The sequence below is a fragment of the Emys orbicularis genome, chromosome 8, assembly GCF_028017835.1.
Source record: "Emys orbicularis isolate rEmyOrb1 chromosome 8, rEmyOrb1.hap1, whole genome shotgun sequence".
Lineage (NCBI taxonomy): Eukaryota > Metazoa > Chordata > Testudines > Emydidae > Emys > Emys orbicularis.
Genome location: NC_088690.1, coordinates 66,413,828 through 66,426,715, shown reverse-complemented (window position 1 = coordinate 66,426,715; position 12,888 = coordinate 66,413,828). Strand labels below are relative to the sequence as shown.

The window sequence follows — 12,888 nt, the reverse complement described above, 5'->3', positions numbered from 1 at the left end:
ATAATCTGTATTCAAATGTGCTTACTCTGGATGACACCCACAACTAGCCTTTCAGGTACAACAATGAAGAAAGCAATCAGTGCTGATGGCCCATCAGCAAAGACAATGGACCCTGGAAGATCTTAACCTTCCTGTAAATGTTCCAGAAAGCTTGTAAGTAACGGCTGCTATGACTCAGCAAAGTATGCAAGGGCATGTGACCAGGCCACATGACTCTGGACTCCATTTGGGGATAGTCTGTATTTTTCCACACATTGGTCTGGAAACTTGTTTTGAAACAAAGGGTTCCTGCCATATGCTAAAACTAGATAAGGCTGTGAGTGACATCTGTTGTTCTCTCCCCATACAAGACAACTCCAGGAAACACCTGAGGAACAAAGACTGAACTGGGGGAAGTGTTGGACCCAGGCTAAAGGGATTTCTATCCTGTCTATGAAAATCTGGGGATTCCAAGACGCAAAGCAAATGCTGCTTGTCCCTTAAGAATCTGCAAGCCTGCTTGTACCATCTCTCAGGGTGAGAAATTGCTAATTCATATCCAATCTAAGTAGTATGTTAAGCTTAGTTTGCGTTTTTGTTTATTTGCTAGGTAATCTGCTTTGATCTGTTTGTTATCCCTTATAATCACTTAAAATCTATCTTTTGTAGTTAATAAACTTTTTTATGTTTTAATTTAAACCCAGTGTGCCTTTAAGTGAAGTCTTTGGGGGTGGGGTGGGGGGGAAGTCGCAGCTTGCTTTAACACAGGCTTGTTGCATTTCCTCTGCCCATTGAGGGGGAGGCGAACTGGATAATAAATTCATACTGGTTGGGATATGGACCAGGGCAGGATGGTACAGCTCTGAGGTCCTAGGCTGGGAAGCTGGTGGCTATTTTGGCTGTAGCCTCTCTATTGTTGGTTCATGCAGTGGCTGGTCAGAGAGCTTGCATGTAACTGCATCTGGGTTTGTCCCTGCCTGTGTGAATGCTGATGGAAGTGTAAGACCGGGAGTAGGTCTGCAGCTTGTCACAGCAGCACAGTGCAAGAGGGAGCCCAGGCTGATGGGTCAGAGGGCTCAGTGGTACCCCAGTTCCAGGTGGCACCCCAAAGGGAACCCATCACAACCCCCACGTAGCCTGTCTCTGCCATGAGGAGGCAGAGGTCACAGGTGTGGGCCGAACAGATGTTGCTAGCTATAAATCTCCAATCAAGGGCGAGAGGCGCATGTGCATCTGAAGTGGAGCAATCACAGACACTACTTGAAGATGATGTTGTGGTTATGTGAGCTCTCTTCCAGTGGAAAGTCACTAAGCTGCCATTCTCTTTGGTTCTTTTAATCAGAGCGGTCAAATTTCATTCAGTCAAAGATGCCCTTTTATAAGAAGTTTAATGGAATTTTAAAAATCTTACTTTTATGAAGGATTTTGTTCTATTGCTCTAGGTTTAGATATGGCACCCATCACTATGGTATCTGAGCACTCCCAAAAGTTATTGTATAGAACAGTTCTCTCTCATCGCCTTCGGCTTTAGGCTGCAGTGGGGAATTTTAAGAGCCACACTGTCTTTAAGAAGTTTCCTACATCCAAGTTAACAATGGGGAGGGAACAGAGCTATCAAGTTGTGTATTACCTTTGACGCCTGTGCTCACGGAACAACCACAATGGCAGGACAAATTCTGCTGCTGCTACTAGTACAGTACAACCAGTAGTATGCACAGTGACTTCATAAAATATTCAAATACTGCTCATTTTAAACTTACCAGGAAGGCAAGGATCTTATCATAGAAGACTCCACAGCGTGGCATGCAATACTTAGGCACATCTTATAAATATCCAGGTAAGCTATCACAGTCTCTAGAGATGCGTAGAAATTTAAGGACTTATTTAAGATGAACAGTTAGTGCACGGTAAGCTAGGGTGTAAATCTACAATGCACCATCTGTCCATGTGGACCCCGCTGCCACGCACTACAAGTTCTCTAGTGCGATTTGATCTACTCTGCTTTGAAACAAGAGTAGGTCACTATGCACTAGGGAACTTTTAGTGTGAAGTTGCAGGATCCATACAGAGAGTTCACAGCATTCTAGTACATGTATATTTACACCCCAGCTTGCTGCACACTCTTAGTATAGACAAGAGCTAAGACAGTATATACCACTTATTGAGAAGCGATAAAGACTTCCACTCAAGAGTAAAGGTCACTGCATTCCTCGCAATTCTATTCTCATGAAAGAATGTCCTGTCCCTGATGTAGAGAGTCTATAAATAAAACAGCCCCCACTGGTCTCACTTATCATGATAGCACAGAGGGAGAGATTGGGCTTCTTGGATTCGAGTCATAAGGAATTTATTGATAACTTGAAATGCAACCAGAAATAGCTAGTTCTGCCTTTGGAGAACAGGTGTAATATGCTCCACATGGCCAAAACAATTAAGCAAGCAATTAGCAATATTCTTCCCTAGCTGTAGTTTCCAAGTTCAAGGATAACCTGGCAGTAATCCTATCTGGAGATAAAGGCACACAACTATGGCAAAGTAAAAACAGTCACTACTATCAAGACAAACTTATGATGAAAAGGTGCTGGTGGCCATTTGTGCTATAAAAGATTCTGGAAGCAGTCCATGATACAAAAGCACTACTGTGGAAATATGGGCATACCACCTCAATCAATGGGGCAGAACCTATTGTTGCTATATGCTCTAGAAACGTCTCCTTACAACCAGGATCACCTGTCTTGAACTCCAACCAGTTTGATTTCATTCCAGGTCTCTGTCTCAGCTAGGCCTAAGGAAGAATAAAGTATGTGCTTCTGATTAGAGACAAAAATGTGTTTTCCCGCTGCATACTGATTGAACTACATCTCAAATGGCCTCATGAGCTCACCCACTGGCATAATTAAGCCACCCCCAACAAGCGGCGGTAGCTATGTTGGCAGGAGAGCATCTCCCAATAACATAGCTCTGTCCACACCGGCGCTTTTGTCAGTGAAACTTGTCAGTCAGGAGTGTGTTTTTTCACCTCCCCGACCAACAAAAGTTTTACCAACAAAAATGCTAGTGTAGACATATCCTAAGAAACAGTATCAGAGGGGTAGCCGTGTTAGTCTGGATCTGTAAAAGCAGCAAAGAGTCCTGTGGCACCTTTTAGACAGACGCATTGGAGCATGAGCTTTCGTGGGTGAATACCCACTTCGTCGGATGTCCGACGAAGTGGGTATTCACCCATGAAAGCTCATGCTCCAATACGTCTGTTAGTCTAAAAGGTGCCACAGGACTCTTTGCTGCTCCTAAGAAACAGGTTTTTTAAATCCCATTCCTTGTTTTTAACCAAAAGAAAGATTTATTAAAGTTACTGTTGTATGAATAATGTCATGCAGACATCCCCGGAGAAGAGAGATATTCATAACCTTGAAGGAGAAGAACTGAATGGTAAAAAGTTTCAGGAAGCTACATACCCCTATGTAGTCTTGGTTAAGTACCCTGCACAAAGGTGTCCTATCCCAGAGAAACCGGCACAGGGAGAACAGAAGGGGAGACGCCAAAGGCCCAAGCAGGAATCAAGAGTTGGCAGTGATATTGGTCACACTTCCCTAATTGCCTTACTTACCCACTGAACAGAGAATGACAAATAGAATCTTATGGTAACCCATAAATAAAAGCCCTTGTGGCAAACAACCTAAAACCCACCCACTGGAACCTCAAAGAGATAACTGACTCCAAACACTCCATCAGAGTCCATAGAGTCAAAACCATTGTATGGTAAAAACATTATCAAAATTCAACACCTGTAAAAGTCAGTATGGTCACCTATCTTCTGTAGACCACTGTGGAGAATGACCAATGCAACCAGTGCACTGCCTGTACTGTATTCACACCTAAAGCCGAACTGAAAGGCGTCAAAAGTTCAAGGCTCCAATTGCTTCATCACAACTTCAATAATCTTACAAAAAAAGAGAAGGCTATAGGAGACAGGGCAATAATTAAAAAAAATTCTTGATCCTGACATCTTGCTAAACACAGGCCTAACAACCTCTTGCCTGAGGAACTGTGACAGTATGCCCACTTTGTCTTCAAATGATGCTCTGGGTAAATTATAATTAAAGACACCGGAACAAGAAAAAGTTGCACAAATTAAGTTTCTTACCAGTGAAGTTGAAATGGTAAAACAACATTTATATCTGACAGAAATGGTAAAATAGCTTATTAATATTACAGCAACATCTAAAGACCCTGAGATCAGGGCTCCCTGTTGCATGGTGCTCTTCAAACAAATAATAAGAAAAAGTCCTTGCCCTAAGAGTTTAGGATCTAAATAGAGAACTCAGATGATGGGAGGGAAAACCAAAGCACAGAGCAGTAAAGTGACTTGTCCACGATCACATAGCATATCAGTGGCCGAGCCAGGATTAGAAAAGACGGTTACCTTTCATAACTGTTGTTCTTCGAGATGCGTTGCTCATGTCCATTCCATTCTAGCTGTGTGCGCACCCAAGTTCACAGTTGTTGGAGACTTTTTCTTAGCAGTATCCGTAGGGTTGGCTGTGGCACCCACCCTTGAGTGCCACGCTCATGCGTCGGTATATTAGGCGCCACCGACCCTATGCCCCCTCGGTTCCTTCTTGCTGACAACTCCGACAGAGGGGTAGGAGGGTGGGTAATGGAATGGACATGAGCAACACATCTTGAAGAACAACAGTTATGAAAGGTAACTTTTTTCTACGAGTGCTTGCTCATGTCGATTCCATTCTAGGTGACTCACAAGCAGTATCTATGGAGGTGGGCTTGGAGTTCAGTTTTGCGGCTTGCAGTACTGCTCTGCCAAAGCCAGCATCAGCCCGGGCCTGCTGGGTAAGCACGTATGGGACATAAACGCATGGACGGACGACCAGGTGGCCGCCCTGCAGATGTCCTGGATAGGCACCTGGGCCAGAAAAGTTGCGGAAGAGGCCTGCGCCCTGGTCGAGTGGGTGGTGACAGTTGCTGGGGGCGGCACCTTCACTTGATCGTAGCAGAAGCGAATGCAGGCAGTGATCCAAGAAGAAATTCTTTGGGCGGATACAGGGTGACTTTCATCCTGTCAGCCACCGCAACGAACAATTACGTAGACTTATGGAAGGGCTTGGTCCTGTTGATGTAGAAGGCTAGCGCCCGCTTAACATCCAAGGCATGCAGTCTACGTTCCTCCTCTGACTACTATTAACTATGTACACATTAGGTAGAACAAAAGACTATGAAGAACTGCTAATGCTCTTGCTAAAGGCAAGACAAGGCACTCCAACCCACCATCATGGGCGGTAAGAAGGAACTAAGAGGGCGTAGGGTCGGTGGTGCCTAATATACTGACACATGAGCATGGCACTCAAAGGAGCGCCACAGCCAGCCCTACTGATACCGCTAAGACAAAAGTCTCTGACAACTGTGCACGCGCACACCCCTAGAATGGAATCGACCTGAGCAAGCACTCGAAGAACCAGGTTTCCTAGGGCCGCAGTCCAGTGCCCTATGAACTAAACCACACTGCTTCATGAGTTTGAGCTTCAACCCATTAACATGTGATTTATAAAAGAAAAGAAAAGCCACTAAATTTATAAGACAAGTGTTCAGATTTATTTGGAAATTCACAGTTTCTAATGGCACTACAGCTCTGTAGTTACATATTCTTGTTCCACAATGTTGTATGCTGCACTCAGATAGTATAAACATTTTTTCTTCATTCTTGTTTGGAGCTCTTTCTGATTACATGTTCTATAAATCAGATCCATGTGCTCTGAATGGCTAATTGTGCAGACCGACTCTAAAAGTACATCACTTTAAAGTATTTATAAACTAACATGAAAGCAGCAAAAACAAAGGCTTTAAATAAGTCACATTACATACAATACCCAGAAAAGGCATTCGATCTGTTTAAAAAAGGGTACCACTAAAAGTGCTTAATAAGTTAACTTAGTTTTACAACATGAACCTATAACTCCTCTCAAAAAGGAATAACCTTTTGTCCCATTCACTCAGCTACACATTCACAACATTTTATGCAGTCACACATTCTATTTTATCCAAATATACAATCATGGTCAAAATAAAAAAACTCATATGAAAGTACCAAAACATACATACATACATACATACATACACACACACACACACACTGCACATGTGTTAGCCAATACAAAAGCAAACTTTATGGAAATATCCACTTTTAAATAGACTTGAGCTGTTAGACTTCAAGGCTTGGCAAACTCACTTTCATTTGTCATGTGCACTTGTACCCAGCACTGGTTAGGATAGTTATATCTTCAGCTGTACCTAGTCACCCTTACATTTCCCCTTGTAGATAGACCCCAATTTCCAAATTCTTAGAACAGAAAACAGAGTGACCAAAATAAAGCATCAATCCTTTTTGGTTAAATATCGTAACAGAGAATTCCAAAAGTCAGTCTGGGAAACAAAGGCATGTTTGTCAGTATGAGATCCTTCACATACAGTGAGTGTTACTGTACAGCTGTCATTAATTTAACGCATCTAAATAAAATACACATCTGAAATTGATTAAAAATGCAATTAATGGCATTACAATTCCTTCTAACAAGATATTTTCCCCAAGTGAGTTTTCAAAACAGAGATCTAAATCAGCAAGTCTACCATGTTAGTATTTCTACAGTATCCAGCCCACATTACTGAGTCCAGCTGAACGCCAACACGTCCTTTTACAGCACTGTAGTGTTGCATCCTCAAAAAAGCGAGAGAAGTTACAAAAGAAATCAAATGACAGTTTTATCTTTCTCCCTCTTCCAGTGGCATTATAAATAGACAAAAGGCACATAAATACGGGAAGGTGCAAGAAATAGGAACAAAGCTAAAGGAAGAGGATTAAGCTTTTATCCCTATTCCACCCAACAAACTGGGCTTCAACAATCTTTGCCCCAGTAATTGTGAAAAAAGCTTTATAAAATGATCCCTCCCACCCCTAAGCTGTCCACATAGGAAGTCGTCAGCCTTGTAAAGCTGAAACTCATAACCAAGATTGACACAATCCCATCTATTTAAAAGAGGCAGAAACCATAATTTCTGAATACTTTCCAGTTAGTTCATCTCTTCTCCCACCACTCTCCCACAAGATACAGACTGTTCTCAGATGAACAAAAAATCTCCTGTATGAGAAGTTCGACTAGTTTTAGATTTGTCCAGAAACTGCTGTGACACCAAGTGTTCCTACTGTTATATCCTTGTTTCCTTTGATTATGTCATGCAGGCTTGGCATTGATCCTGTCTTAGTCTGTATTAGAGTTTTTATGAACTTCCCTTGGTCTGGAACCTTAGACCGCCTTCGTTTTAAAGCCCTCTTCTCAGTTTTTGTCTTTTGGGTCTGTCCATTGCACAGAGTTGTGCATGCTGAAATGCCACAAAAATAGGATTCCTCAGATTGTGATGAGGTTTCTGAGCTTCCTTCAGATGGAGGACCCTTATATGAGGAGTGATATACCTCTCCAATATTAGAGAAATCTCTCTGGTTCGTAAAGGGTTTCCTTCCTTTTATTTCCCCATTGGCTAATGGATGCAGAGGCTCTGATGCTGGTTTGATAGTCTCAATCTTTTCACTTTTATATTTGCAACGTTTCTTCTAAAGCAGAAAAAAAGGAAACAATTAGATTGTGCAACGCAAACAGGAAATAATATCAAGTATCAGAGTAGCAGCCGTGTTAGTCTGTATCCGCAAAAATAACAGGAGTACTTGTGGCACCTTTGTTAGTCTCTAAGGTGCCACAAGTACTCCTGTTAATATCAAGTATGAATACTGGTAGGCCATACATAGGCTTGGCAGAACTCTTGTAATTGATAGATAATACTGATGTTTATTTTTAAGCATTTTTAAATTTTTATTTTTATTTTCACAGTTGCAGTAAATTATGGGGAGGGGCCAGAATTTTTTAATAATTGTAGATGCTGAAATTCAAAAAGTTAAAGCTTTAACTGTAAAACAAATCATCAACATCACATGGCAAAATACACAAAGTAAATATCTTTAAATCAAACTGAAGTTCTCAGGCAGCATTTTTCTTGCTATGCCTATCTGTAAATTTTTATTATCATTGATGTAAATGTTTATTATCAGCTTGTGTGTGTATGGTGAAATCAGTATTTACTGACATTTACCGATAAAAGCCTAATTCTTTCAAGCCTGATTGTAGATAAGTGACCGACAAAAGCACCATCTACTGGTAGTGTTTTCAAAACACTTTTTTCTTGCAAAAACTGGAAGGAAGCTACTATACCTTTTTTTCTGGTGAAAACTTCAGAGGTTCTACAATGTAGAAGTCATCTGGATCCACTATAAGAAAAGAAAGGCTACATATGAAAGGGCAATAAAATTTAACTGAAACCACAGACGCTAATTTCTAAAACCATGAAACTATATAGAAGATTTCATTCCTCCTCCCAAGGACTATTACTCTGCTTTCCATGCAAATATCTTAATACTATGGATTAGATATTAGATATTAACAAGATGCATGTGCATGGAAAGTAAACTCCAAAACGTTCAGTATAAAGTTCTCTCTCCAGAGTAGCTAATTTCTACCCAATTATATAATTTTGCAATTGCAGATCTCATTTGAAGGATTAGACCATAGGCAAGATTTGCAGAATATATTTTCAGAGGGAAGAGAGGGGAGTGTTCAAGTACCCTGTATTTGGGGCAGATTTAAGCATTTCTTTATTAAATAAAGGTGCTTTTTTCTGGCTTCCTTGCACAATTCTCCTTAGAAGTTCACTGATCATCTTCCTAAGAAGCTCAGTATTAAACAAACTTGCTTGTTTGTTTCTTCTGCAGAAATATTTTGGAAAAGGTCACATGACAAATAAGAGTTAATGCTACGTAACAGAAAGCATGTGTGTGTAGCAGGGTATAATTGGAGGCATCACAATGTGTACCTAGGGCTGTAAGAAACAGACTGACACGACAGCAGCATACCATGCCTTCAATATTTTCATTATCATGCTGCCAAGCACGAAGGTGTAGAACACCAAACAGGTAGGATATTAGTAAAGGAAGTAATTTGGGCGTTAGGTGGTCTCCATAACTACACTTTCGAAATTCACTCTCACTTTTGTTTGTGTGGTTTCTTTTGGCTCACACCATAAGCACAAGGGGGGGAAAAAAAGCACAATTTCTTCGTTAATTGGCGATTAGCAGCACTTCATTTATTTTAGCAGGGCGCTGATCTGAGGAAATTGGATTCCATTTTCCTTTAACATGAAAGCTGGAAAAAAGATTTCATCTGTGAAAGAGGCAAAGTCACTAGTGAATTTGGATGCCTTAATATTTTGGTTGCTCAGCTTGTGCCATTTTAAGACGTGTTCAGCACCACCGAGAGTTATGATCTTTTTAAATGGTCTCAAGCTGGGCAGCCAAAACATTGAGGAAAATGTTTTCGGAACCTAAACTCCTTCAGGGTTGTTACAAATCAACATATTATAGAATGCTATATTTTATATTGGATTTATTTTTTTCAGATACACACACACAAACTGTAAACATGCCAGTACATAGAGAGTTGTGGATACTGACAAGTGTAAATTAAAGTTAAGGTCAACATTCTATCAGGCTCAGATTTTTCCTTCCAGAGCTCCCCTTAGAATAATATGGCTTAGTTATGAGCTAATTCCCCCCGCTTTTGGAGTGCTAGAGAGTGAAGATACATGATCTGGGGAAGTGATCCTCCAAAAATAGCAACATACCAGCAGATTCCACAGCTAGGTGCAGATGATGTTAGCTCCTTAAAGACAGTGACCCCAAATTTAGGAGATATGAAGTGTAAATCTAACTACGGTAGAGTCCTTGGTATTTAATATTATATTATTGAACATATCAAATAAAACATGTTTACAATATTTTTGCTTGGCCGTTGCTGGTGGGGAGTAATGGAGGGGTTTGTAAATGTATACTCAGTATCATCAAGGACCTCCAAAAGAATGGAAAAAACACTCTCAACAGCAATCTCTCAGAACATTACCTTTTTTGAATTTAGTATCCCCCAGTTTATATAAACTCAACCAGATGCCTGATTTAACAACACACATTCTTCTCTGCAGAGTATGGAGTACTGTAAGTGCACATTTCTGATGAAGTATGGATTGAATGGGAGCTGCTGTGTACTCACTTATTTAGGAGCTTAAATTTAGGCTCACATTTCAGAAAATCTTGAACTTTGAGAAAAAAAATTAAGCTTCCACCATAGCATTTAGGCACTAGGTATAACAATAGTCAAATTCAAGTTAAGTCTATAATTATACACAGGTTTTATATAGGAGGTTAGTTTACATATTCTGTGCCCTCATTTAGTTTAAAAATATTTGGCAATATTCTTTGAACCACAATTCGTTTATTCAATGTTGACAATACTATTCTAAAATGAACCCAGTTTCATAAGACTCCCAAATATAAACGTGCTCTCCATTTAATTTAGAGTAAGAATTCAGCTCTGCAATGTCTGATTTCTACCCCCACTTGATTATTTTCAAGGCTTGGTGATTGACCACTGGACTCTCCTGATTTACTCTTTTCTGACACTCTGCTCCTGAAGCAGGAAGTAGTTTCCACATAGGTTCATGTACACTAAAATGGGGGATTAAAAAAAAGAGACTGGAAATATAGTTGCTGGCCAGTATCTATGCTGACATAGAAAAACGAACAAGACAAATGAGAATTTTTTTTACTAGTCTGGTATCAGAGTATCCACTTGCTACCAAAAAATGGAAATCCAACTCAATGTTAATCTAGAACAGCAAAAACTTAAGTACTATATGTCAGGGTTTACAGGAAAAAAATGTTTCATGACTGCCTTAAAGAATAGGCTTGTCTACTTCTGAAACTCCAAATTCAGCTGTGTAACTCATGCCAAACGGTTTCTCTCTCTCTTTTTATTTATTTATTTTTTAAGTAAAGCATGCAGCATTCCTTGTATTTCTTTTTAAAAGTTCCAAGATTAAGGAGTTAAAATTTTTTGGTTTGCTGAGGAGTCTTATGTTAAAGTGAGCATATAGTGCAGTAGTATCACATAGCACTCTGACCTCCACTTTCTAGCTAAACAAGGTCAGGCCAATGGATTACTGTGCTATAGGCTTCAAACGGTGCATGCGCTCAGTCAGTTTTGAACTAATGCCCCAAATGTACAAAGATGGAGGAGACATTAAAACCAAAGTCCTGCCTATTTATCTTTATAAATATCAAAGTATTTCTGTAAGAGTGTTAGACCCTGTCTTAACCAAATTCCAACTTTATTACATTTTGCCCATCTAAAGTTTCCCTGCAGTTTCAATGGCTTGCTATTCTCCTCTTCTTTCCTAAATAATCTGTTTAGCATCACTGTTTGCTTTTAAAATATTAAAAATAAAGTGCTTTTACTCTTGAGGTGCCTGACCTTGTGTAGTTAGCATTTTGTTTACATTTGTAAAATGTTCTAAGATTATTTTTTCAAATGAAAGCTTGTGTTAATTCCACTGTAGTAACCCTAAACAATTGATTTTTTGCACTGAACTCAGAGAACTTTTATAAATTTCTGTTTTAGAGACTATTAAAAAAAAAACAGTATTACCCACTGAACTACTTCAATTCAGTATTTCCCAATGTACAGTGATAGACTTCAGTAGTGTACAAGTAAAGTGCTTCTTGATTACCTTTTTTGAAACTGGTTTATAAACTACATGATCATACATCTACAATGCATAACTCATATGGTACAGACATTACAACCATCACTAGGAAGAATTAGCTGTACATGAAACATACCTTCTTTGCTAGTTAGTTGAAAAGATTGGGACCTGACAAGTGGAAAAGAAGTTCTTCTTTTCAGATTCATATCATCATAGGAGGAAAAACATCTGTAATGACAAAAAACACAATAAGTTCCGTTTCCCAGAGTTCTCTTGGGAGCCACTTCCTTCCCCCATTACCACTCCTTATATTTTTGTAACCCACACACCTCCTGGGTGTGGTGCTCTGTCCCATCTCATAGCACCAAGACCACTGAGAGAGAGAGAGAGAGAGACACACACACACAGACACTGCTCTACAGCCTTAGTCAACAGCCATGTGGCTTTTAGCTCCAGACGTTCCAGGTTCGATTCCGCCCGCCGGCGACTGGGCTCTGTCGGTGTTACACCTTCACACTGCAGCAAGCCTTCCCCATGGCAAGGTTTCTCAAAACTGCTCTGGATTTTGCCAGTGGTGCTCTTTCTGATGGCCAAAGAAAGCTGCTGGAGAGTGAGATGCAGTGCTCTCTCTCCACATCCAGGATCTGATCCCATTCCTACATTAGTGATGTTAGACCCTATTGCAAATAAAAGGTGCTACTTTGTATAAACTCCTTCAAAGGAACTATTCTTTTATAGAAGTCTAGATGTAAAAGGGTATGCCTTTTGCTTATCAGAACCCAAACTTCTGAATTGACATAAAAGCACAGACTGGTATAATTAAAATGGACAAACATCATTCAACTGGATGGAAATAAAGCGAGCAACTATCAAATGCTACATAAAAAGTGTAAATATAACGTAAGAATTGATTAAAATGTCAGGGATTACCTTTTGGGGCTTGGGTAGTGATTACTTTTGGGGATTTTTGAGAGGTAATCTTCATTGAACTGAGATGTATTTCTGCAACGCTGCATACAAAGCATCAAACCCAGGATGACACTGAGAACCAAAGAAATCACAAGATAGCTTTGTCGGTCAGACACCTGAAAAATAATTGGATTTATTTATAAAAACTAAAGATTAAATAAGAGGAGTTTAAATACAATGGAGCTAGCAGTTACATCATGAACATGTTCAGCTTCATGTAAACTTTAATGAATAGATCAGTTTTCAAATCAACTCCAGGGATTTTTTCCCTCTGTTTCACTTCATAATATC

The 12,888-nt window shown here is 39.9% G+C and overlaps 1 protein-coding gene across 1 annotated transcript in view; it reads right to left on the bottom strand.

The window, feature by feature from the left end:
* Positions 1-7,150: 7,150 nt before the first annotated feature.
* SUCO (SUN domain containing ossification factor) overlaps positions 7,151-12,888 on the bottom strand; it is a 72,378-nt gene continuing 66,640 nt past the window's right edge. Inside the window, exons 21-24 of the mRNA XM_065409617.1 lie at positions 12,559-12,713; positions 11,765-11,856; positions 8,250-8,305; positions 7,151-7,597 (exon numbers count right to left, since the gene is read on the bottom strand). Of these exons, the coding sequence (XP_065265689.1) occupies positions 7,151-7,597; positions 8,250-8,305; positions 11,765-11,856; positions 12,559-12,713 (750 nt within the window). The remainder of the gene's footprint in view (positions 7,598-8,249; positions 8,306-11,764; positions 11,857-12,558; positions 12,714-12,888) is intronic.